At 34.9% G+C, this 23,804-nt stretch overlaps 5 protein-coding genes across 8 annotated transcripts; all 5 read right to left on the bottom strand.

Moving 5' to 3' along the window:
• Window positions 1-861: 861 nt before the first annotated feature.
• On the bottom strand, window positions 862-3,238 carry LOC111791499 (reticulon-like protein B5). The gene is made up of 5 exons (XM_023672872.1): window positions 2,919-3,238; window positions 1,914-2,094; window positions 1,676-1,817; window positions 1,371-1,440; window positions 862-1,285 (listed from the first exon to the last, which is right to left on the bottom strand). The coding sequence occupies exons 1-5, from the start codon at window positions 3,124-3,126 to the stop codon at window positions 1,119-1,121; spliced, it is 768 nt and encodes a 255-aa protein (XP_023528640.1). The 5' UTR covers window positions 3,127-3,238; the 3' UTR covers window positions 862-1,118.
• Window positions 3,239-4,948: 1,710 nt separating this feature from the next.
• LOC111791063 (RING-H2 finger protein ATL67) lies at window positions 4,949-5,851 on the bottom strand. Its single transcript, XM_023672251.1, is given in 2 exon segments — window positions 4,949-5,682; window positions 5,685-5,851. Coding segments are annotated over 2 exon segments (633 nt in total). The 5' UTR covers window positions 5,779-5,851; the 3' UTR covers window positions 4,949-5,143.
• A 1,102-nt stretch (window positions 5,852-6,953) lies between these two features.
• On the bottom strand, window positions 6,954-7,879 carry LOC111789878 (desiccation protectant protein Lea14 homolog). Its single transcript, XM_023670596.1, has 2 exons — window positions 7,589-7,879; window positions 6,954-7,378 (listed from the first exon to the last, which is right to left on the bottom strand). Exons 1-2 carry the CDS (start codon window positions 7,792-7,794, stop codon window positions 7,126-7,128), a joined length of 459 nt encoding a protein of 152 aa, XP_023526364.1. The 5' UTR covers window positions 7,795-7,879; the 3' UTR covers window positions 6,954-7,125.
• Window positions 7,880-8,756: 877 nt separating this feature from the next.
• Window positions 8,757-15,333, bottom strand: LOC111789877 (proline iminopeptidase-like). 4 transcript variants are annotated; one of them, XM_023670591.1, is made up of 12 exons: window positions 15,002-15,333; window positions 14,244-14,340; window positions 14,102-14,188; window positions 11,011-11,147; window positions 10,747-10,920; window positions 10,437-10,670; window positions 10,260-10,360; window positions 10,111-10,183; window positions 9,971-10,039; window positions 9,772-9,879; window positions 9,160-9,285; window positions 8,757-9,042 (listed from the first exon to the last, which is right to left on the bottom strand). In XM_023670591.1, the coding sequence occupies exons 3-12, from the start codon at window positions 14,109-14,111 to the stop codon at window positions 8,848-8,850; spliced, it is 1,227 nt and encodes a 408-aa protein (XP_023526359.1). In that variant the 5' UTR covers window positions 14,112-14,188; window positions 14,244-14,340; window positions 15,002-15,333; the 3' UTR covers window positions 8,757-8,847. The 4 variants fall into 4 exon arrangements, with proteins under 4 accessions (XP_023526359.1, XP_023526362.1, XP_023526361.1 ...); XM_023670594.1 differs by having other exon boundaries at window positions 14,102-14,180; XM_023670593.1 differs by having other exon boundaries at window positions 14,102-14,175.
• Window positions 15,334-16,384: 1,051 nt separating this feature from the next.
• On the bottom strand, window positions 16,385-17,838 carry LOC111791057 (WRKY transcription factor 22-like). Its single transcript, XM_023672242.1, has 4 exons — window positions 17,371-17,838; window positions 17,169-17,279; window position 17,138; window positions 16,385-17,051 (listed from the first exon to the last, which is right to left on the bottom strand). The coding sequence occupies exons 1-4, from the start codon at window positions 17,775-17,777 to the stop codon at window positions 16,581-16,583; spliced, it is 990 nt and encodes a 329-aa protein (XP_023528010.1). The 5' UTR covers window positions 17,778-17,838; the 3' UTR covers window positions 16,385-16,580.
• Window positions 17,839-23,804: the final 5,966 nt, after the last annotated feature.

The following is a 23,804-nucleotide window of genomic DNA, read 5'->3' as shown; positions in this document are numbered from 1 at the left end:
CCGACAACTTATTACTGGGAATCGGCGGCTAAAGCTCTATATCCTAAGGACATTGTAAATAGGTGGAAATGCCAAAATTTTAAGGTGCTTCTAGCCACAATGTGTTGTAGTCTTGGTTAAAGATAAAAGGAAAAAGGAAAAATGAAAGCCCAATTTTTTTCATGATTTCAAGTTTGTTTGGTTCAATTCCATTGGTTACCGTATGTACCCATCCATCCAATTGTTTTCTTCCACTTGGTAATGGGAGGTGTCAATGATGAAGGTAGAATTTTATTCCATTTTGGTTGCTTCAATATTTTTATAGGTCTTCCAGTCAATAATTACAAATTAACCACAACCAGATTTCCTAATATTTTCCAGACATTGTACAAGGTCAACAGAATTTTCAAAATTTTCTAACCCCAGTGGATTACTACTCGCTAAAACAAGAAAATTTTCAAATACAGACTTACAAAAAAAATAATTGAAAAAAAGTACACATTTATAGAAAAGAAAGAATGTCGCCAAGGGTTCCGGACGATCCAAAATTAGTGAAAATTTGGGCGTCCTACGAATCGGCAGCTAAATGTGCGAAGGATTTATATAATTCAAACTTAGAGAAGTCTCAATCGATCAACTCAAACCACTAGAAAAATTTGTGTATGAAAATATAAAAACTCCACAACCTAATCATCAGTTACTCAGAGCCATTTACGAAGGCAAACACTTGGAACAAAGGCGCATTGATTGATTTACAAAGGCGCCCCATCCATAGGACCCTTCGATTCCAAAAATAAAGAAAGAGTTGAAGATACGACGAAACCAGATCGATGTGGTATGTAATAAACTCCCCTAAACTTGTAAGAACTTACAATTAAGTTCTTAAATGTTAAAATAAACGGCTCATATTGGAACAAAGGGAACAAAATGTGTATTAGCTAATAACACAAACCAAAGTACTCTCTTCAAAAAAGTTTCATACAATTGATAACTTACAAATTCAACACCTGAAGAACACGCCCACTAAATAGCGAAAACCACCCCAATGATTGAAGAACAACTAAAACTAAAGACAACGAGAGAGATAAATAAACATGTGGTTACCGCTTTGTGTGAGGGAAGAAGACACCGAAGCCAGTTTAAGCCTTCTTGCCTTTGAATGGCCCTTTTGGAATCTTGCTCAGAACCTTCTCTTCAAACACAGCGTAGTGCTTCTTGAACTCTATTAATGCTTTTTCCGCTAATGGGTCGATCTTATCTTCATACTTCTCATACACAACTGGGACGGTGTGCAACAAAACAAAGTCTGTGTTTTAAAAAATGTTGTCAAATGTCAGATTCAAATGAAAAGATTGCTACAAGTATGAAGATAGAGTTTTAGTTGTCGTTACTTATGTAGAACAACGTCAAGAAATTGCACCAGCTTCCCACAATCGACAGAACCCACAGGGCAGCAATTGCCTGAGACAGAGAAATATTATTTCTACATTTTAGATAAATCTCAGTTATTCTAAAATTAAAGATGTCTAAGACTGCAAAATAGCGTATTAAGACTTCTTGTTTGAAACTGACGCCTCAAGTAAACACGGTATATATAGAGCTGTAACTTGTTCAGACCCAGTAAGTTGAGACGAACCCAACACGGTAAATACAAATAACAGAACACAAAAAAAGTACATTAATAACATATACATACCGTGATGAATTTCTTCAAATCTCTTCCAGTTGCAATGTCCCGTAATAATGCAATACCACAATTAATTTCCGCTCTCAAAGTTGAAGCAAACTCCAGAAAGGGGTCCGCAGGAAGTTGAACAACTGGGATTCGGGGTGCACTCCTGTAAATACACTTATTAAACAGCGGAGAAGAGCCTGATTTCACGCCGCCAGACACTTCATTATTGATAAAATGAAATTCACATCTAATAACTCACTTGTAAATAAATGTGTGGGCATTAGACCAAAGGAACAAGAGCCCAAGAGCGAGGATCAGAGAGCGTGAAACAAACGTAAGCAGATGGCACTCGAGCAATTCAAAGAAAACCCAGATGATAGTGGCTCCACTAAGAACACCGGCTGAGATCTTCTTATTCCTCCACAAGAATAAATCAGCAGCTGCTTATGCCACAGGGTTAAGAAACGGTCAACATTTCAATTTAAATTCAAAAGGTATCAAAAGAAATTATAATATATAGAAGTTTAAAGTAAAACTAGACGCTTTATCAAACATATAGAAGTTTAATGTAAATTTTAATATCTCGATATCCATTTAATTTTATGTGTAATAGATCTTTACCAAATAAATTTTAATGATGAATTGTTCTATTAAATATAAATATAAATTTTATGTTCAATAAAATCCAAACTTTCAACCCTACATTTAGTAGATAATAAAACTAAATTTATAGTTCTAAAAGACGAGTCGAATAGACACAACAACTAAACTTGTAATTAACATTAAAAAGTCACCACATGACATAAGAAAGACGCGGATCGCATCAGAACAAATTCAAATGTGCAATCCAGAAATAAGCGACGCAGGAAAAAAAGTTAAATACAGATATCGAACCCGGACGTGGTACAAATATAGCAAGTTCAGTAAATAAAATTATTAAAAAAAAAAAGACTATTTTCTGTAAGCTCAATGAATCGCTCAAGTATGTCGTACGCTCGATCTTGACTACGAGAGTTGTTCAGAAAGGAAAAGCAACCAGATCTATAACTTCTTGCCGTTCATATATTCTATATCCAAGCAAAGAATAAGAACAATGACTAAACAGCGCAAAGAAGCCTACCTAAATAGCATCAACCAAAAACGAGCTCCAAGTATAAACTCAGGAAAGAAATCTTAAAAAAAAAAAGTTCAAAAAGAAGGAAATGCCAACGAAAAACGAAATGATTCATCAATAACTTGGAATCAGATAGATAAGATTTAGTACGTTTGCCACCACCGAATACATGATGAACTGGCCTCTCCCTTCCGAAAAGCCGGAAGACCTTCTCCTTCAAGGATGAGGACGAAGCCGATCCCTCGGTTTCGGAGTCTGATCCTGACGATGAAGATGAATCGTGATCGTGAATCTTCTCGACAATCTTGTCGATCAAAGACTCCGATTTCGGTTCAGCGTTTTCAGAATGGTCCGACATGGTTGATTAATTCCAGTGACCGAAATCTCAAAGAGAAAATCAAGCAACTCGATCGAGAGCGACTAGGGTTTTAGAAGACAGAAGAAGAAGGAATTTGAAAAGAAATGACAATGGGAAGAAACAGTGACACTTGGGTATTTATTAATGGGGTTGCCAACGCAAAAGCAAAATTGACGGAAAAAGGTAGGCGTTAGTTGACGGCGTTGAAAAAGCTAACGGTTTAATAGGGGGGATGTTTATGAAAGTGAGCGACACGGTGGAATAATATGAGGACACGTGGCACTCGATTAAACGAACGACAGCTAGGGCGGCTTGGACAGGACGAAGGGTCGGTCGTGGGTTCCACGTTTTCTGTGATACCGGGAGCTGAATCGTTGTTATAACTTATAACGTCTTTTCAAAAGCATTATAAAAATAAAAAAGGCAAAAGTAAATATTGGTTTTTACTTTTTTGTTTTATTACTAATTTAATAAATTTTGAAAGTTACTTTATTAAGTAAAAAAAGAAAAAAACTACCCATAGGTTACTAGTTTATTCTATAAATGTTCATAAACTCTTATAAACTTTAAATTCTGTCTTAAATTTTATTAACTAAATCTATATTTTAATTATAAATATTTTTTCTATTTTTTATATTTTATAAATTTATTATCTTAGGTTAAATGCAAATAAAATTTGAATTTGGGTGGGAAAATGTGTAGATTGGGCTGGGCCTTCGAAGTAAAGATCATTTAAGGCCTGGGGTTGGGCCTTTAATGTAAAGATAATTAAAAGGCCGAAATGTAATTGGGCTTGAATCTTTGGGCCGTATGACCAAACTTGTCATAGATCACTTGATGACTGTCGTTGGGCCTTTAGTGTTTAAATAGGCCGAAATGTAATTGGGCTTGAATCTCTGGGCCATATGACCAAACTTGTCATAGATCATTTGATGACTGTCGTTGGGCCTTTAGTGTTTAAAGGGCCGAAATGTAATTGGGCTTGAATCTTTGGGCCATATGACCCATACATTAAGCTGTATTCATGTCAGTTGGTAATAAAAAGGCAACAACATTCCTGTCTGAATTTTGCAGAGAAAAAGCAGTGAAATCAATGGATTCATAATTGAACTCGGGAAAGGAGACCAAGATGCCTATCGAAATCATGATCTCATCGGTCATCCCACACCGTTAAAGGGTAAACAGAACAAAAGAAAATTCTAAAATGAAACTCAATCTCAGTGTTTCAGTCCCATAAAAGCTCTTGGAATCATACAATTTCAACCCAAAATGACCCAATGATTCCAACTTCTTCATATCTACATCATACACTTTCAAGTTGAAAACAGAGAGCACAAGCAACAGAGGAATCACAATCTCCAACATGATTTAGAACTAAACAACAGAGGTTTTTGGGTCATGGATCAAACTGCTGTGACCAACTTAGATTTGGTGTATGAATTTGCTTCAAATCAAAGTAAGAAAACTATGCACGAAACAATGAAAACCCATCAACAGTTCTCAGTGTCAGCAGCTTTAGTAAAAAGAAAGGGAAGACAATAGGAATCATTTGCACGCTTACCAACCCATTAGCAAATGATGATAGAATTGAAGATTTGGAATGGAAATGGAGCAACTAGATATTCTAGGCCAGCTTCAGAGGACTACAGCGGAAATAAGGAGGACCATTGAGATGGGTCAAGCCAACTTTTTCGAGCAAAAAGAGTGGAAGAGAAATGGAAAAGTTGTTCTTGTCTCAATTTTTTGTTTGGTTTTCAAATAATCGAATCCAGCACTATCAGATCTACACAAGAATGTTGATTCATGAGTACTCAGAGAATTGCTCAAAAAGTAAGTTGAAAATTTCATGTATAGGTCGAACAGTAACCATAACACTCGAGACGAAAAAAACTCAATACCTAACTAAAGAATTTACAATTTCCTAAAAGCGAAAACAGGCAAAACGAACAGAGAATATGAGGAGAACGAAAAATAAGAACCTATTGAAGCCTCGTTGACGATCAGTGCAATTAACGAATCATCTCCTTCTCCGATCCGCCATGTATTGGGATAGCGGCACAACCTCCTGAAGAGGAGTGGAAAGCGGCGTCGGGAGTGGCGAATTCCGGCAAACCGGACAAGAGCCATTAAGCTTCAACCAAGCATCGATGCAACAGAGATGGAAGCAGTGTCGACACTCGGGCATCATCCTCAGCATCTCCGCGTCCTTATACTCACAGAGGCAGATGGAGCAGACGCAATCGGCTCCGGCCATGGATTTATCCCTGGAGAAGGGGAATTTAGGGTAAGAGTTAATGACAGCCTGGTCGAGGCCAAGGACGCCGTTATCATCGTTGGGATCTGGAGAGGCGTCGTCCTCGGCGACGAAGATGATCTGAGGGAGAATGATTCCGGCATCGGAACGAGAGGGAGCGGAGTGGCGGTGGAGATAGCGGGAGCGGGAGCGGGAGCGGGAGGCGCGACAGCAGACGTAGAAGGCGAGAAGAAGAGCGGAGAGGAGGACGAGGAAGGCGAGGGCTATGGCAATGGCGTAGCCGAGGCCGATCTTAGAGAAGGAGTAATTGGAAGAGGAGGAGGAGGAAGAAGGGGAGATGGACATTGAGGAGGAATTGGAAGAGGGGAAAATGGAGTTGGAGTTGCAGTTGAAGCCATTAGTGGGGAAGAAGAAGGAATTAGGGCAGATAATTTTTTTGGGGGGAAGTGGGTGGGGATACCACACTCAGCATTTAATACACTTCGTCTTTTCTAACTCACTCCTCACCCCTCACTCCAACCCATTNTTTTTTTTTTTTTAAATAATTTCCTATTAAATCTTTGCTAAATTATATAAAATAGCCCTAACTAATTAAAATTGAAATTTGAACAAGTGAGACGCCAACTAAAATAAAAATTGGAAATCCAAATAATTCTTCCTCCATTTTTTTTTGTGTGAGATTTGGCGTCCAACACTAGGCTCCTAAAAGAATAAATTGTGGGAAACATTTAAAAAAAAAAAATGTGTAAAAATCTCCTTCTACTAAACACGTCTAAAACCTTTAAGAGAAAACTTGATTTTTTTTTTTTAATATATGTACTAGTAGTCGTGGGATTGAAGTTATTATAAATGATATCAGAATTAGACACATATATGCAAAAATGATGCATATATGCAAAAATGATATATAAGTATTATATGCATCATTTTGGGATTAAAGTGATACATCAGTATCGGTAGAATTTTGAGTTATCTCCTTTAATGGTGTTTTTTTCTTTCAAAATTAATTAATTAGTTCAAATAAAATTCCTTTCAAAATTAATTAATTAGTTCAAATAAAATTCGTTTTAAAAAGGTTTGAAGTTTTTTTATTAATCAACCCTTAATTCGGAAATCAAATTGTTCCATCTTTCAACCGTTCAATAAATTTTTTATTTTGGTTTTGATGTTTTTCTGTTGTCCATTTTTAAGAGTAAAATCCAACCGTTTTTTTTTTTTTTTTTTTTTTCTTTCTACTTTATTGTTATTATTTGCAAACAGAAAAGCAAGAATGGCAGGTTCATGCATTTTTTTTTATTGTAAAAAATAATTCTCAAACAGACTATTATTGTACGCTTGTAAGATTTATAAATGATGTTGACGTGTGAAACTACATTTTTTGAATTTTAGTTTTAAAAAATGTACGATCCGGCAATTCTCACTCTAATTTAATTTGTTAAGCATATCTAATAAATCTGATTTCAATTTCAATTTTATTTTTATATATAATAAGTGAGTTTGAATGTAATTCTTTCCAATGAGAGGGGGAAAAAATCTAGAGAGAGCTAATTATGCATACATAAAAAGAAAAAAGAAAAAAAAAAACAAGATAGAAACTGGACTCAAATTGTCTTTATGCTGCGTATAAGAGATGCATGATTTAAACACAAATTACAACAAGCTTATTATCGATCACTTTAGGCGTGATTTAGAACTTTGAACAAGAGTTTTGATATATAGGGAGAAAATAAACCGAAGAAGTATAGCTAAGCGAACATGTCAGAGAAGGTAGGGAGCTTCATCTCGCCTTTACTGGAGAGAGGAATGGTGAAGCTTCCGATGACCGGAAGGTCTATGGTGAGTCCGATCTGCAACTCGTAATCAATGTCCCAATCCCGGCCTATGTCCCTCACTAAGCTTATCAGTACGGTATGCGGTACCTTCACCGCCACTTCCAGCATAGTCGAGTCACTCGCTTTCAAAGATCCTGGATCTGGCACCGTCCCCGTAGCAATCACTCTGCACATTCGTCATTCTATCAATAGATCCATCATACAATCTCAATAACATCCATTTCATTCCTCCAGAAGATGAACATTAAATTATTTTGCCAGTTGAATAAATCGAGATCGGCTAATCAATCGATTCAAAATATTCGTCCAAAATTCGACCTAACTTGTAAATCAAAACAGGAAGGGGAACTTAATAGGCAAGAGAAGAGGAACGAACCTTCCGTCACTTTTGAGAGTGTAAGAAATCTCACAGATAGGAATGGCGCAGCTGTAAGGATTGGAGACAGAAACATTTGCCAAATACTCGACGGAATCGCAGCTTAAACGCTTGAAATCGACGTCGGTGACCGAGGCCTCCGGCTTCGGAATGTCGGCCACCTTATCAGCGATGAAGTTCTTCGCCTTGTCAATCAAATCCGCCATTTACGCCAAAGAGTTTGCAGAGAATCGCAAGAAGATGAAGAGACTCAAAGCGAGGAAAATCTAGGAAATTAAGAATGGAAATATAGATGGTAGACGGGAGAACAGCTCCTTATATAGTGTGAAATTTGAATCGACAACACGTCTCGTGCACGTCGCACGTGTAGCTTCCGCGTTTAAAGTTGTGTGATTGGGCCGCACCGCGTGATTTACCCTTTAAAATGACACAAATTTAAAATAATTAAATTATTTGGTCGAATTTTTTTAATCTAAAATATTATGAAAATAATACATAGCATATATATATTTGTTTTTATTATTATTTTTTTAAATCTTGAGTGAATTTTGGACTTTGTAAAATTAAATTAATTTTTTTAATGCCGACCAAATCACAAAATATTTAAAAAATAATTAATTAAATGCAAAATGTACAAAGGAAAAAAAAAGAAAGAAAACGTAGGGTTTGGCTTAAATATGCCTTTTTCTTTTCCAATTTTTAAATATAATTTAGCCATCTGAATCTAAATCTAAATAAAAGCTATATTAAAATATATATAAAAAAAAGGAATATTAATATAAAAAATATATGAATTAAAGATGCAGAGTTGTAATAATAAAACTATGGTGGGAAAGCATTTAAAGCAAAGTTCATCCTGTTCACATTCATTGAAAGTCAAGATAATAATAAAAATAGTGTTAAATTTATATTAAAAAAAGTAAAAAGGTATTAATTAAATTTATTGTTGAATTAGTTCGCATTTATTTTATGGGCCCTTTTCAAGTCCATTGCATATTTGGGCCGGCCCATTGGAACATCGTGATTTTTTAATTTTAAAATATTTAATTATTTCACGAACAGTTAATTCCAAATATTTTATTTAAGAAAATGTTTTTTTTTTTTAGGCTTAAAAAATATATATATATATATATATATAAACGTTTAGCTCAATTATTGATAATAACAATTAACAACAATAACAACAATATTTTTATTCTGTTTAAAATTAATATTAAACAAGAACTCAATCAAACACAAACGAAAGATGAAAGAAAGCCTTAGAATAAAGGCTTCTTTCCATTTAACAATCCCATCAACTGATCCACAACTTGGGGCCCCGCATCACGCAGACCAGAATGCATTAATTCATTAGTAATCCACAGCCTTGTTCCTCCTATTTGGGAAGCTGTCTCCAGGGTCAGCTTGAAGTTGACAAACATATCTTCGTAATATACCGCAGCTGCGACCGGAACCTGTCGTCGGAATCCAGAAAATATGTTAATTCTTTGTCAACAAAGACGCCTCGAGGTAACCCGAATGCTCGTCGTGACTCGTGACAAGTTGTTAAGGTAAAATCGACAGAATAATACCTTGTTATTTTTAAGAGCAGCAATGTCATATAGAGGAGGCCAATCCTCCTTATTAGCCAATATATTAGCCACGTCTTTGAACGGTTTCAAGACATGAATCTCGTCAAACATCCATGGGAAGATCATCTGCAAAAGCATTACAAACAGAGATATTGTCTGCTTTGACCCATAACGTATCACCATCAGCCTCAGTTTAAAACACGTCTACTAGGGAGAGGTTTCTACACCCTTATAAGAAATGTTTCGTTCCCCTCTCCAACCAACGTGGGATTTCACAATCCACCCCCGTTGAGGGCCCAGCGTCCTCGCTGGCACATGACCCGATATTTGGCTCTGATATCGTCACAATCGACCTTTTCTTGGCAGCAGATTTGGCGATTGTGCAGCACTCACTCTCAGCACTGAGTGAGTCAAGCCAACTTAGAATCGCATCGCCTACGGCCAGGCAGCGTATGCTCAAGCCTGCAACACAACGGCTTAAATAACATATAACTTTTCGGGTAAGGAGGTTTTAAGTCAAATACTTCACGAGCAGAAGTTCCAAAGACGAGCTAAACTAGACGACTATTTATTTGATGAAAATAAAAGACGATGAGCACAGTTTGAACTAACCTCTCCAGTGAAATACACAGGAAATCCTTCCTTTATAGCCTTATTTGCATCAAATTTGCTACCCACTTCATTCCTTATTCTTTCAGCAGACCAACGAGATGAGGCGCCCTTTGGGAAACAGGAAGTGGCAAGAACTCATCACAACACAGAGTTCCAATAGGCCAAAATCTAATTCTAAAACCAAAAAAAAGGAGGCTACCTGGCAGTAAACAGATTCATTCAAGAGAGCATAAAGAGGGTTCGAACCGAATGGTATCCAGTTATCAATCTGCATGTGTCCTAATTGCTTAGAATCAATCAAGAATGAAAGTTAATAGAAACTGTGGAAGGAATACTAACCTCGTTGAGGAAGAAAAAACTGATTCGTTTCGGTGCTCCAGGCACTATTATAGGATCCCATACTCTCTCAAACCTGCCACAATAGAGGCCATTCAGCCATTCACTTGTCCAAAAGTTAGAGAGCAGAGAGAAAAAGATAGAGGTATTACAGATAGTGCAAGCGCTCAAAACCAGTGCTGAACCCCAAAGCAGAAAGACCAAGAGTTTGCAGTCCTCTGGGTGTCAAGATACCACCAGAGGGAAGAGGGACCTAGACAAAACCAGAAGGAAAATGGGGTTTTTTTTCAGGGAGCTGAGAGAATTTTTAAGCATTAAGATGAACTCACCCCGCCGCCATTCTCTTCCAAGTATTTCACAACTTCCTGGACTGATTCAACATCCTGAGGGTATCTCTTGTAGTACTTTTCATTTTGGATTACAACCTGTTCAAGGCCTGCTCTATATACAGAATCTGCCATGCATCCATTCCCAGTTGGAGGGATTCCACCACTTATGAGGACTTGTTTCAATCCTTGTGGTGCAAAGCTCAAATACGTAAGTGCACAAAAACCCCCATAGCTCTGCGGAGGGAAAAGGAGAATTTGCTTGAATTTGGAGCCATATTCAGAAGTCACAAAGCTCAACAACATTAAATACCTGACCCAAAATGGTCCAAGGAGCAGCATCAGGAACAAGACGAATCCTAATAAATTCAGCATCATTAACTATGTTATCAGCTCGAAAATGTTTCAAATAATTGGCTAAATCCTCTGCGGTTTGAAATTGTGACATGGACGATGGAGTCAAGGGAGTTGATAATCCTGTTCCTCGCTGCAAGGTGGAATAAAAGATCAAGGCAACACTTGTTTATATTTTCAAATGCCTTTGCTCAAAGGTTAGTCAAGTCAACAAAATCCATGCCTGATCCATCAATATAACACGAAATTCTTCACATGCTTTTTGTATCCATCCACTGGCTTCGGTTGGTCGGGGACACTCGAACCCGGGTCCTCCTTGTAAGTATAAAAGGTATGGCATTGGTTGCTCCTCTTTCCCCACTGCATTGCAGATTCTGTATTAGTTAAGGATAAAATGTACTAAAATCATAATTGGTTTAACTGTACAAAAAGAAACAACCAGAGAAGTTTCAACACTTGAAGGATTTGGTTATAACATCATTGAATCAGTAGCTTCAGCTTTTATCAATGTTCATTTACCAAATACCATAAGCACAACCCAGGACCCATTAGAAAGTCCCGATTATTACTTACAACTCATGTATGTATGTGTGCATATAGAAGTGGGGACAGGACGGGAGTTACAGGGATCGAAGTCAAGAATTTAATCTATGTCCCTGACCCCATTTAAGAGAAATCTCTCTATGTCCCCGACCCCTTTTAAGAGAAATTTATCTCCATTCTCTGTGGATCCCATAATAATCATTTCTACAAAAACATAATAGAAGAATTGGCGTTGAAATGGATAGAAATGATGAATAAAATTATTTAACAAATAAAGAGAGATAGTTCTACCCAAGAGGTGGCCTTTAGAAGTGACGAACCTTTTACAAAGAGAACGACACGTAACATTTTTATTCTTTATACAAAAACAACACCCATATTTATGACTTTTTCTATGGCCACAAATAGTCTATACAATAGATTCCACGTCATGTTCAAAAAACATCTAGTTTTTTTTTTTTTGCTTCCCAAACATATTTGTTTGGAATCACTTTTCAAACATTTAAAAATATATTTTTCATCTAAAGCTTTTAAAAATATTTAAAAAGTCATTTCAAACCAATTTTTACTCACCATTTATTGGGATGGAAAGATAAAACAATGAACTCAACACCATTACTTCGAAAAATCAATCAACAAATAGAACAAAAATCTGCCATATATAACAAAAATCAGTCCCCACCAGATTACGTGTTATAATTAGAGATGTCCATGAGGTAAGACGAGGATAGAAAATCGTTCCTCAACTTCGTCCCCACCTCCTATTTCAATTTTCATTCCAGCAAAATTCTCCATTCATTTTCACAAGGATCGAGTTCTATGCGAGAAATTTTTCTCGATTTTTTAATATATATATTTTAAAAAACATTCGTTTCAAAGAACTCTTTAATTTAAAAAAAAATGTAAAACACCCTAATAATTATATTATTATTTCATAAAAAATAGTATTCCACATCATTTCTATTATATATAGAGAGGGTGGGGTCGGACACCGGATGGAAAGTATAATTCTCGACCTTAGCCCTATTTAGCCAACGAAGAGAAATTTCTTCCACTTTCTTTCTAGAAATTTCTTGCCCCGATTTGAAAGGTAAGGGAAAAAAAACCAGAATATAAATGGAATGAAAGTGAAATCAAAGTCAAACTAAGATGATCAACCTGAAACAGCTTCCCGGGCAAAAACGGAGATCTTGGGAGAAGAAACCTGATCTAGAGAGTAGCTGAGAGGCACGGAGAAGTAATGGTCCCGGAGACGAAGCTCCGGCACGGAGTACCATGTGCCAGCCACATGCACATACGGCGATTCTCCATTAGGGGGATTGGTTCCGGCCATGACTGCCAACGAACGGACCGGGCTCCGGCAATGGGCAGCGGAGAGAAGGTTCGGGAGTGGAGCTAACGAAAGGAAGAGGCAAGGGAAAGAGTGGAAGTGAAGAAGGAATGGACGGAGGGACTTGTTACGTACGGGGCTTACGTGGAGTTGGCATTGGAAGGGTACATAAAAGGGAAGTGAACCATGGCGATAGGTCCTGTAATAACTCTGTCAGTTGACAAATAATGAAGGGGTTAGCTGGCCAACCCAAGAAAAGAAGCTTTGGATTGTTTAAGGAAGCTGAGTTGGATTGTTTAAAGAAGGCAAGTAAGAGAACTTTCTTAGTGTGGCTGAGGTCTATTTGGTAAATAATGGTTAGTTCTCACTTACCGAGGAGACGTTAGGAATCATAGATGGTATACTACCAGGGTGCACCTGGTAGACAGTTAGTATGGGTGCAAGTGATCATAGTGGTAGTCTGTGTATAGTGCACATGTTACCTCAGACACACAAGACTTACGTGCGAGCCCGTCATAGGACAAGTTGATTCGCGTGCTGATAGCACAAGGTTAAGGATAGACTTTGGAAAACATAAACAATAAGCTACTGCCTAACCCTACATTATGACCCGAGGGATTTAGTCATGCACCCTAATGTGTGAGCACATAGGGTCAAGGTATGGATAAGCCTTATTATAAGGCTAGCATGTATGGTAAGTCATAGTAAGGACAGCATGTATGGTAAGTCATAGTAAGGACTAAAGCTAGAATCAGTATAGGAGAACATAGTTTAAAGAATTATTATAAGGACTAAGTCCAACGAGAGATTACAAGTAGGTTCTTTATTGAATATTTTATACTCATCTCAGGTAATTCATTTTTTTTCAGATGGGATGTAGATCACAGTGGAGGGTGGGAGCGTGCGGAGCAATGCAGCTGCTGGGGTGCCCTTAGATTGAGTCGTCTTCCTCTTTTGCCATTTTATTATCTTAAAATATTGTTTTGATGTATTTTGAGTAAACTATTTGAACTAATCTCGGACCATTCCAGACATCGGGCGGTGTGCTAACGAGGACGCTGGACCTCCAAGGAGGTAGATTGTGAGATCCCACATTAGTTAGAGAGGGGAACAAACCATTCCTTATAAGGGTGTGGAAACCTCTCCCTAGTACACGTGTTTTAAAATCTTGAGGGGGAAGCCTTTGAAGGAAAAACCCAAAAATGACAATATCGGTGGATTTGGGGTGTTTGCCAACAAAACGTTGGATTGAGTTCCCAGAAGGAAGAGTACATAATAGATCTCTAAATTTGAAGTTTCATAAGCTGCATCTACATAAAACTAAGATATTTAATGGATGTATGAAGCTAGATCAAGAGATGTGTATTCAAGCTAGATCAAGAGATATCAATCCACTTCCACAAAATTCAAAACTACTGACAAAAAGACTATGATCAGATACCTGGATGCATATTGCAGGATTACCAGCAAACTTAATGCACTCCGTCTTTGTAGCCGTTGGGTAGATAGAATTGACTGAACTATAAAACTAAATAAGCTTCAGGTAAAAATCATAAGAACAGTTTGCAAGGATCCTGTCTCACCATTCGATTGATATGTAATAAACCAGAAATATGGAGTTCATTCAAACATCCGGCCAATTCGAGAGCTCTCCACAAGAACATTGTTGATACGGAATCACTACAAGAAAAGTAAGATTTGGATTACCTTATTGATCAAATATCTCAAAACAAGATCACTTGTTTAAGATTCGAATCACTCTACAAGTAAAATCGATGATGTCAAACTTTAATGATTCTATACATGCACCCTAAACTATATAGAATTGCAAAAAAACTTAACCTTAATTATTAAGGAATCACTTGGATAATCATGTCAAGCTTGAATGTTTCTAAACATGGCACCTAAACTATATAAAATGCAAACACACCTAAGCTTGAATGTTTCGGTCAGAGATGAAACTTTCTCCAAACTCAATCACGCAGACACAACTTGTGCTTCAAAAGACAGAATGTAATCTCTTCTAATCCAAAATTTTAAGAAGCTCCAACCTCTGTGGGTCAGAGTGTTGAATACATTTAGACTACCAAAGCTTGTAATGTAATGCATTCTGAATGAAATTTCAGTTCACCATCAAATATCCTTCAGAGACATATAAATTCATTTGAAGAATGCAACATCCTACCAAACTAACCAGTTTAATACCCAACTACAAAGCTGTTCAAAGAAACAAAACCATAAATGAAAAACAGAAGCTAAAACAGACCGAGAATTTCAACTTCCATAAGGTGCTCGACGAAATGCCTCAGAAAGAATAATGGGATTCTACAAGAAAGCTTACCTAACGGGAATTTGAGGGAAGTCGGGAAAGCAGGGAGCCAAGTCGAGGAGGGAGGAGCGGCGAGTGACTGCCATTTCAAAGCGTAATCGCTGATCTTCAAAGAACCCATTATTCTCCTGGCTTTGTTGCATCGAGTTTGTGATGTCCATTGCATGAACACAATGAACACTAGAGAAGGATTTAGCAGAAGTTGGAAATTTTCCGGGGCTTAAAATATATTGAAATTCTCAGCCGTTCAAAACAGAGATGCTGAAGATTGGAACTGGAATATGGATTGATGGAACAGTTTGTGAAGGGTTTGTGCTTTTCCCAAAAGCCAAAGGAAGAAAATGATGGTTACTTCTTTATTCGCCACTTTTGGCTTCAACAAATATATTTTTTTATCTTTCCCAATATATACTTTCTTTTAATACCCAAATCTCAATTCTTCATTTTCTCTCCAAATAAATTATAATTTTTATAAAAATGACCATTTTAACCTTCCGACCAACGAACTTATCTCTGTATTTTTCTTCATCACTTCTGTTCATCGTCATCGTGAAATCCTACCTCAGTTGTAGATGAGAATGAAACATTTTTTATAAGAGTGAAAATCTTCACGAATAAAATCGAAAGTATCAAAATTTTCAAATTTCTGACAAAATAAGCTCAACCCAAATCGGAATATAACGAATCTAATCCACTGAATCTCGCACTTCACGAATAAGCTCAATGTTCTTCAAATGAAACGTTCAGAAATAAAGTCGATTTTTTTCAGTTTTCTAAAAAAATAAACTCAACCCAAATCGGGAAAAAACGAATCTAACCCAACCTAGTTTTTACCGTTTGAGTTGGATATTACAGGTTGTTCGAGTCATTGGATCATATGAACACCCTTAATACAAACATACTTTAGTCTATCGTTCTCCATTCATGTCCCGAACCGACCTAATATAGAAATATTAGCACTTTTTAAAAAATAAATAAATAAATAAAGCTTGTTTGACAAGCATTCCCAAGAACATCCAAACGAACGAACGAACAAACAAGTGATGTGAATTGGAACCAAAAACAAAACACAAAGGTTGAGCCGTACAAAGAAACAGAATCTCTTAATAAAAATAAAAATAAAAACAAAATCAAGTTTTGGACGCAATTATACACAATCTTTACCCACTGGCATCAACTAAGAGAAAAAATTCCGAATTATCTTTTTTAAAATAAAAATAAAATAAAATAAATTAAATTAAATCTGATTCTCCACCATTGCTGTCCTCGGACAAGAGCATATTCCATTTTTTCTTCACAAAAATCTCTCTAATTTCCATCTCTGTCAACGCATTACCACGTCATCCATGTCTTGATTCCATTCCATTTCTTTTCATTAGTCAACAAACTCCAAAATTCCCACAAAACCCACTCCATCTCGCACTTCAAAATCACTGTTCTTCTACAATTTTTGTTCTAAAATTACAGGGAAAAGAAAAATGGATACAGAGAACATCATGACTTCGTTAAAACATTGTTCAAATCTTTGCTCTAACTTTGATTTTACAGATCTCTATCTGAAAACAGAAAAAAAAATGGGTTGGAATTTAGTTTACCAGGGGAGTTTTACAATTTCGCTGTCTGGGTCTCCGTTGAACGACCATGGAAGCTCGAAATTCGCCGGAAATTGATCGGAAAAACACTCGTCGGTGATTGGGCTGTCGAGTTCTTCAAAACCCATATAGAAATCGTCGTTCACGATCAAATCGGAGACACCCAGATCGTCGTCTTCTTCATCTTCGGCTAACAATTCCTCTTTCTCTTCTTTGCTCTCTGTGATCGTACTTTGGTCTTCCGACGAACAAACGGGCTGCTTCGGGTCGGGTTTTTCGGATCCGGAGGAAGCCGGCGTTTGCGTGTTGGGCTTTTGACGGGTAGAGCCGGCGAGAGAATTCCGGTGAGTCGGCGCTGGGTGGTTGTGCTCCGCCGTGTATGTGACTATGAACATTCCCGGGTCGGATCTGTTCCGCTCGACTTGTTTCCGGGCCATGCAACCCTTGGAACTGCTACATCTGTAATANTTCTTTTTTTTTTTGATTTGTTTGTTTGTTTTTTTTTTTTTTTTGTTTCAAAATCACCCAAATTAGTTTCAACACCTTAAAAAAAAACCCTAATTTCAGCGTTTGAATCGAGCTCGAACCTTGGATATGGAGATCCTTTAATGGGTTTTTGGCCATATTTCCGCCAAGCCCAAATATCCGAAGACAGAGACTCCGCCGGAACTTGACAGACTTTCTTCAGCTGATTCTTCCTAAAACAGAGCATCAAAAAAATCACAAGATCAATCAATTAGCTTCAAAAAAACCATTTCCCGAATCAAGAAATTGAAGAATCATGCTCACCGGCGTTTAGATCTTGACGCAGAAACAGGGGCTGAATGGAGCTGTTTGGGGACATGGGTGTTCTGCCGTTGCTTCTGATGGGTCAGAATCTTAGCCGCCGGAGAAGAAAGCAGCAGCGGAGCAGACGGTGGCGGTGGCGGCGGAGAAGGTAGAGGTTTAGGGGAAAAGGGTTTGAAAAGCTCATGCAATTCTTCAGTGGAATTACAATTAGGCCCTTCGAATGGATCTTGAAGGGAGAAGAAATGGTTTGTTTGGTTGGTTAGGTCTCTACCAAAAGCAAAAGGGGTAGAGTTATTAGAAGTGGAAGAAACAGAGTAAAAGTCAGAAGAGGGAATGGTGGCGGCGGAGGACACGGCGGAGTAGCCTCTGACCACGGCGTGAAGATCCCAATCGACTTCCATTTTCATAGACAGAACTCTGCTCTGAGAATCTGTACCTTTGTCTCAGCTTCTTAAACAGGTTTTTTTTTNTTTTTTTTTTTAATCTATAGTATTATTCTTAAATTTCATGTTAATCTTATTATAAGATTCATTTAATAATAAATAATTTAGCNAAAAAAAAAAAAAAAAAAAACAGAGACAAAAGAAGGCGCTGACTTTTGGTTATAAGGGCGTAATGAGTAATGAGTAGGAAAAGAATTATATATAGAAACCAAAATACAGAGATAGAAAGAGAAAGTGAGTTTTTTTTTCTTTTTTCACAAATCCAATTACTAGAGAGAGAAAAAGTTTTTTTTTCTTTCTAATTTTTCACTAAATTATAAATAAAAAAATATTTTAAAATAAATTTACAATATTAACCTCCACCATATAAAACTATCTTGGTGTAAATTTGGTAGAATCTTAAACCTAAATTTAATTTAAGACCGGTTAAATGTTAAGGATAATATCGTAATTTCACAGAAAAAGACAGGTGGGGTGGAGCCGTGGGAGAGGGCATCTCTATGCTATTATTTCCTTTATTTTTCTAATNTCATCATCTTCATCGAAAGAAATTCCATCACTTGTAGCGTTGTTTTGGAATTTCCAGTCCAGGCTGTTCTCTAGCAGTTCCTTGAGTTTCCTTGTCTGTGGCGGAGGAAAAAGAGGTTGATTTTGATAAGCGTGAGGGTCCACACGCTACAATCCAAGCTCGTGATCGTACAGACAAAAAGACTCATTATTTATATTTTATTTTTAAAAATATATATATATTAATGAAATTACAGTAGAAGGCGCGAGTGGACGTAGCGAAAACTGCAGCGCTCCTATCAATTTTATTGGACACAAAAGGTGGTCATTTTATTGGTGGGGTAATGCTTTAAACTTTTTATTTATTTATTTTTATATATAAAGAAAATATTAAATTTTTATTAATTTTAAAATATAAAAAATTAGTCGCCAAGACACTAAATTCTTACTTCAGCTCGAGTCTTGAAATTCAATCATATTATTAAATCTCGAGCTTCCAAATTTGCAACGGTTAATTAACACACTTGATATTTTTGTTTGTGGACCCTAAGTTCAAATTTCAAATGATGTATTTAAAGCACTATGAGTCGTAACCCTAACTCATACAGTAAACAATATTTTTGTACATGAAATTAATTTTTTCCAGAAATATACCGATATGTATTGAGGGATCTATTAAAGTTTGATAATTAAATGTATACGAGTTTATTATTCACTTTTTATTGGTCCCATAAATAATTTGCTTAATTTGGAATGTGATCGTTATTAGATTTTTTTTTTTAATCTATAGTATTATTCTTAAATTTCATGTTAATCTTATTATAAGATTCATTTAATAATAAATAATTTAGCTTCTAAAACCCAACTTTAATTAGTAACCATTTATAATATCTTATTTATTATAATATAATCCCTTATTTATTTATTTAATTATTGTGTCCAAAATCAATAATCATTAGTGTTTTGACTGAAATAACCATGGTTTTCTTCATCAAGAGGTAAAGAATGTCGTTGGTATTTATCTTAAAAGGTAAATAATTTTACTTTATTTATTTTTGTTCTTCTGCCTCTTATTACTTGTATTGACTTCATGAGTTTAATTTTTTTTTAAATTTAACCATATTATTTAAAACACACCACCATAATATATTAATTAAAAAAATTTAATACATTTTTTTATCTTGTAAATAATAAATAAAATTTAAAATTATATAGCTTTTCATAATATTAATTGGGGAAAGAGGAATTATTTTATTTTATTTATTTATAGGAATGATTTTTTGGTTAATTGGTAAAAGATTCCAAGCATATTAAAGTGTAATTTAGGGAATCTATTACTATTTTCATGGCATAAACATAAAGACGTGACGGTCTTTTTTTCTTATTATTTATTATAAATATTTGGAATGAGACGTTTGCAATCCTTCAGCTTCAAACCTCCCTTCTTTTTGTCGTGAATAAAATATTTTAATCCATGATTTTACGTCACTGTCATTATTATTCGACCACTCGATATTTACCTTTCAACATCCGACTCATTAAGTATATATCTATATTGAGATTATTAATACAAATTTTCAAAATTACATAATTATTGATTAAATGATATAAATTTATTTGGAGAGTTTGAAAATAGTTACTTATTTTCTCGAGGGTGGAGATTCAAATTCTTGTAGTTTAGTGTTGTGGTCGAATAATATGATCACGTCTTTCTTGATTTTTTTTAAAATTTGATAATTAATGAAGTAAAAGAAGGAGGAAAAATACCGCGATCGATTCTTTATCTATAAAGCTATGCTCGGTATTGATGCTAAAATAGAATGGAAACTTTATAAAATTAAATATTATAAAGTAAAGATTTTGGCAAAGAACACTTCTTCGATGCCTAAGATGCCGGAATCTGCAAATACTGTGCTGTAGCTGGCGGTAGCCGTGGCTCGTAGATTCGGCAAATGGGATTCGACCACGTGGTCTTCATGGGAAGCGAGTGGCAGTTGTGTTCTGTAGTCGAGCAAGTGGGCACGGAATGTACATGATGATCTGAATGTAGATCGGGCGGTGTTGAACAAGTCAAAGATTTGACTTTTATGTGTGAACTGTGTGGAGCGCGTAAATTTGACGGAACACGAGACAACAGGGGTGAGTAGGCTTGACAGCTGGCAGGTTTTATGTGGGCCCTGCTTTCTTCTCTTCCTTTTTTTTCTCTCCCAATCCCCACGCGTGAGCGTGCCTTGTGACTTTCGCGAAACTATTTATTTATTTTTAATTAAAATGACGTTTAAAATCCGATTTGGAATCAGCTTCTCCCACCGTTGGATTACTTGAACGGCACTGATCTGACAGTTGTTTATTTCTTTAATTTCAGAAGACAAATTTAATTATTTTATTAATTAATGGATATATATCAAATATAATTTTTAATTTTAGATTTATAAATTTTACAAAATAACAAAGCCCACACCGTTGAAGGGTAAAATTGTAAATTTAATTTTTGGGTGCACCAAGACGTGCCTGCCACGAGTCTACGTGTAGGTATGGGACTCGGCCCAACTACTGTAATGCCACTGCCGTCTTATTATTATAATTATTTTCCTTTTTATTTCTGTATAATAATAAAAATAGTAATTGTTTTTTTATAATATTAAAAATAATTAAATAAACCAAATCGTTTATTTTATTTTTTATTATTTATTTTTTATTTCGTGCAAACTCTTAACTACGTCAGGAACGAATGATCAGTAGGCACGAAGGGTTGGACAGCTCCTAATATTTTAAATTTTGTAATTTTATCTTATATTAAAATTTCATTAATGAATTGAAGTAAATGTGTGAGTGTGACACTAAAATACATTTTATTCCCCAAGTTTATAATAATCAATATCCGTACTTAGGGACGGATCCAGATAGTTTAATATTGGGTCGAAAAATCATATTATATAAACTTAATAACAAATAATAATATAAATTATTTTATTGAATAAAAATGATATATTGTTTTATTTTAGATTATTAGGTTGATTAATTAAGGCATTTTCTAAGTGGTTAATTAAATAAGATATTTTTATTTAAAAAATTAGGTAAGGCTATCGAAAAATATAGAATGTGGGGTCTTAAAAAGATATAAGGACAAAATAATGTTTAATCCATTTTCTTTTTAATTTGGAATATTTTTGGGAGTAATAGCTTTTTTTTTTTAAAGAAAAAATGGAATATTATTTATTTATTTATTTATTATTATTATTATTATTAGCAAAAAAATTTATTGACATTTTTCTCCTTCCATTTATGGTTTAAAAAAATTGAGATGTTGATCGAACGAAGGAGTGCACTGGGAATGTGATGATGTGATACTGCGACTAACTTTTTATTTATTTATTTATTTCGATTATTTTTATTTTCAATTCATTTTTAGTTAAATATTTAATTATAATATTCCCACTCTCAGAGTTTTATATTTAGTCTCTCTCGCAAGGAAAATATATTTCGAATATATTAAATAATTGAAAAATGCGAAAAAAATAAATACAATATAGAGAAAAGTCATTTTTGTTGTAATGTGAAACTAATTTGAAGAAACTTATTTTTTAAAATTTTTGTAATTCAAAGACGTTCGGAATAGGGGATTGGAACCTCAGCTCTCTCGATCGTATATTTTAATGAAGTGAAATAAACAAAATTAAATGAAAACTTCAATGATTTTTTTTGACACTTTACAAGTTGAGGTATCGTTATCGTGCATCTTTCTATGATATTTACTTGCATTACAAAAAGTCGACGCTAAAAGATAACGAAAGAGAGTGTCGAGATTTTTGGTGGGTTGGAAATTTCTTTTTCTTTTTCTTTTTTCTTTTTAATTATCAAAGGCAAAAAGTTTGGTGCTTAGGAAATTTCCATCATTTTTCAAGTACGTGTTACATCCCCAAATTTTACGCAAACTACTAAATTTTCAATTATACTCAGTAAACTTTTATGTTTGGTATTCCGAATTTCATTTATAACTAATGAAGGGATATGTCGGGTGATTAATATGGTAAAATGTGACAAATTAAAAAAAAATATTGAACTAAAATAGAGTGCTACAAATATATATATATATATATATATATATATATATATATATATATATATATGAACTGGACCATTCTGTTATAGGGTGGGGAGAAGGAATTGTGGGTTTGGTGCAAACACATTCCAAGTGATGGAACCATTTTAGGAAACCCACCATTTTCAAAAAAATAAAATAAAATAAAATGCAAATATTTTTTTTACCCCTATATTTTGAGTATTATTTAATTTCACCCCCTTATTTATGAATATTCAAATTTAATCCCTATACTTTTAATAAATTTTAAAACCAATCTATGTGATTAATTTTTTTTAATAAAAAGTTATTGAAAAATACTAAGATTGTTTTATTTATTTATTTTTATTTTAAAAACACGATTAAAATGTTACATATATATATTAAAAAAAATCCCATAGCTCTCACTATCTAAAGAGATAGAACCCACCAATCCAATCCAGCACAAAGGAGAAAGAAGAACCTAAATTTATAATGTTTTATTATCCATTTATTAAAAAATAAAAATTGAGTGACCAAATGGCAAAGAAGAGTAAATATTTAGTTGCAATTTAGACCTTCATTTGTGGCATATTTTGCATCATTACAAATGGATAGGTCCTTTTGTTCTTGCAAATTTCAAATCCACCCCTTTTCTCCATATACCTAAAAACAAAACACAGTAACTCACACACACCATTGTCTTGTCCAATGAACTTTTAAGCTCTCAAAAACACTTCCACCAAAAAAAAAACTACCTTTTTCTCCCTTCAAATCTCTTTATTCAACTAACTAATCATCTCCACCTAAATTTTACCTCGTTTTTTTTTTTCTACGAGCTTGCTAGTCTGATGAACTACGAAACATAAATTACACGTTCAAAACAAAGCTTCAATCTATTGAATCTGAAGTCCTATGATCCAATGAGGTTCGAGTATATTATTTTCAACCATCTAAGTAGACATCATACAAATTCAAACTTTCTAATAAATTCAATCGGGTTTTCTTTAAATCACGTGGACGACACGTTTTTATTTTTTTATTTGTTTGGGTTGAGAATTGGTTTTGACAGCTTATACTTTACTATTTTAATTCAATTATTAATCGGTGATGTGACAATGTTTTGTTATGGCCTACCACCACAGCACACTCTTCCTTGTGTGTGTATATATATATATATATATATATATATAAGCACATGATTTAAAAAGAAACTAAAAGAAAAAAGAAATAAAACTTTAAAAACTATGACTTTTTAAAAAATGATGAGATGTTAATTATCAAACTTCAATAATTAAAAATGTGGTTGAAGACAAAAATGACCAACAAAAATAAAAGGAAATTGTTATATAATATTCATGAACTAAATACAATGTTTTAAAGCACAAAAACAAAGATAGAATAAACACCAAAATGTTTTTAAA

Source organism: Cucurbita pepo, chromosome LG03 (assembly GCF_002806865.2).
Source record: "Cucurbita pepo subsp. pepo cultivar mu-cu-16 chromosome LG03, ASM280686v2, whole genome shotgun sequence".
Lineage (NCBI taxonomy): Eukaryota > Viridiplantae > Streptophyta > Magnoliopsida > Cucurbitales > Cucurbitaceae > Cucurbita > Cucurbita pepo.
This window is presented reverse-complemented; position numbering and strand designations above follow the sequence as displayed.

Coding starts and splice junctions, on each gene's coding strand:
- LOC111791499 (XM_023672872.1), bottom strand. CDS start 3,126: ATGTCGGACCATTCTGAAAACGCTGAACCGAAATCGGAGTCTTTGATC. Junction 1,818..1,913: donor GCCCACACATTTATTTACAA/GTGAGTTATTAG, acceptor GTGTATTTACAG/GAGTGCACCCCGAATCCCAG. Junction 1,441..1,675: donor ATTTGAAGAAATTCATCACG/GTATGTATATGT, acceptor TCTCTGTCTCAG/GCAATTGCTGCCCTGTGGGT.
- LOC111789878 (XM_023670596.1), bottom strand. CDS start 7,794: ATGGCGGATTTGATTGACAAGGCGAAGAACTTCATCGCTGATAAGGTG. Junction 7,379..7,588: donor ACTCTCAAAAGTGACGGAAG/GTTCGTTCCTCT, acceptor ACGAATGTGCAG/AGTGATTGCTACGGGGACGG.
- LOC111789877 (XM_023670595.1), bottom strand. CDS start 12,663: ATGGCCGGAACCAATCCCCCTAATGGAGAATCGCCGTATGTGCATGTG. Junction 10,361..10,436: donor TGGAAGAGAATGGCGGCGGG/GTGAGTTCATCT, acceptor GGTTTTGTCTAG/GTCCCTCTTCCCTCTGGTGG. Junction 9,043..9,159: donor CTGCTCTTAAAAATAACAAG/GTATTATTCTGT, acceptor TTCCGACGACAG/GTTCCGGTCGCAGCTGCGGT.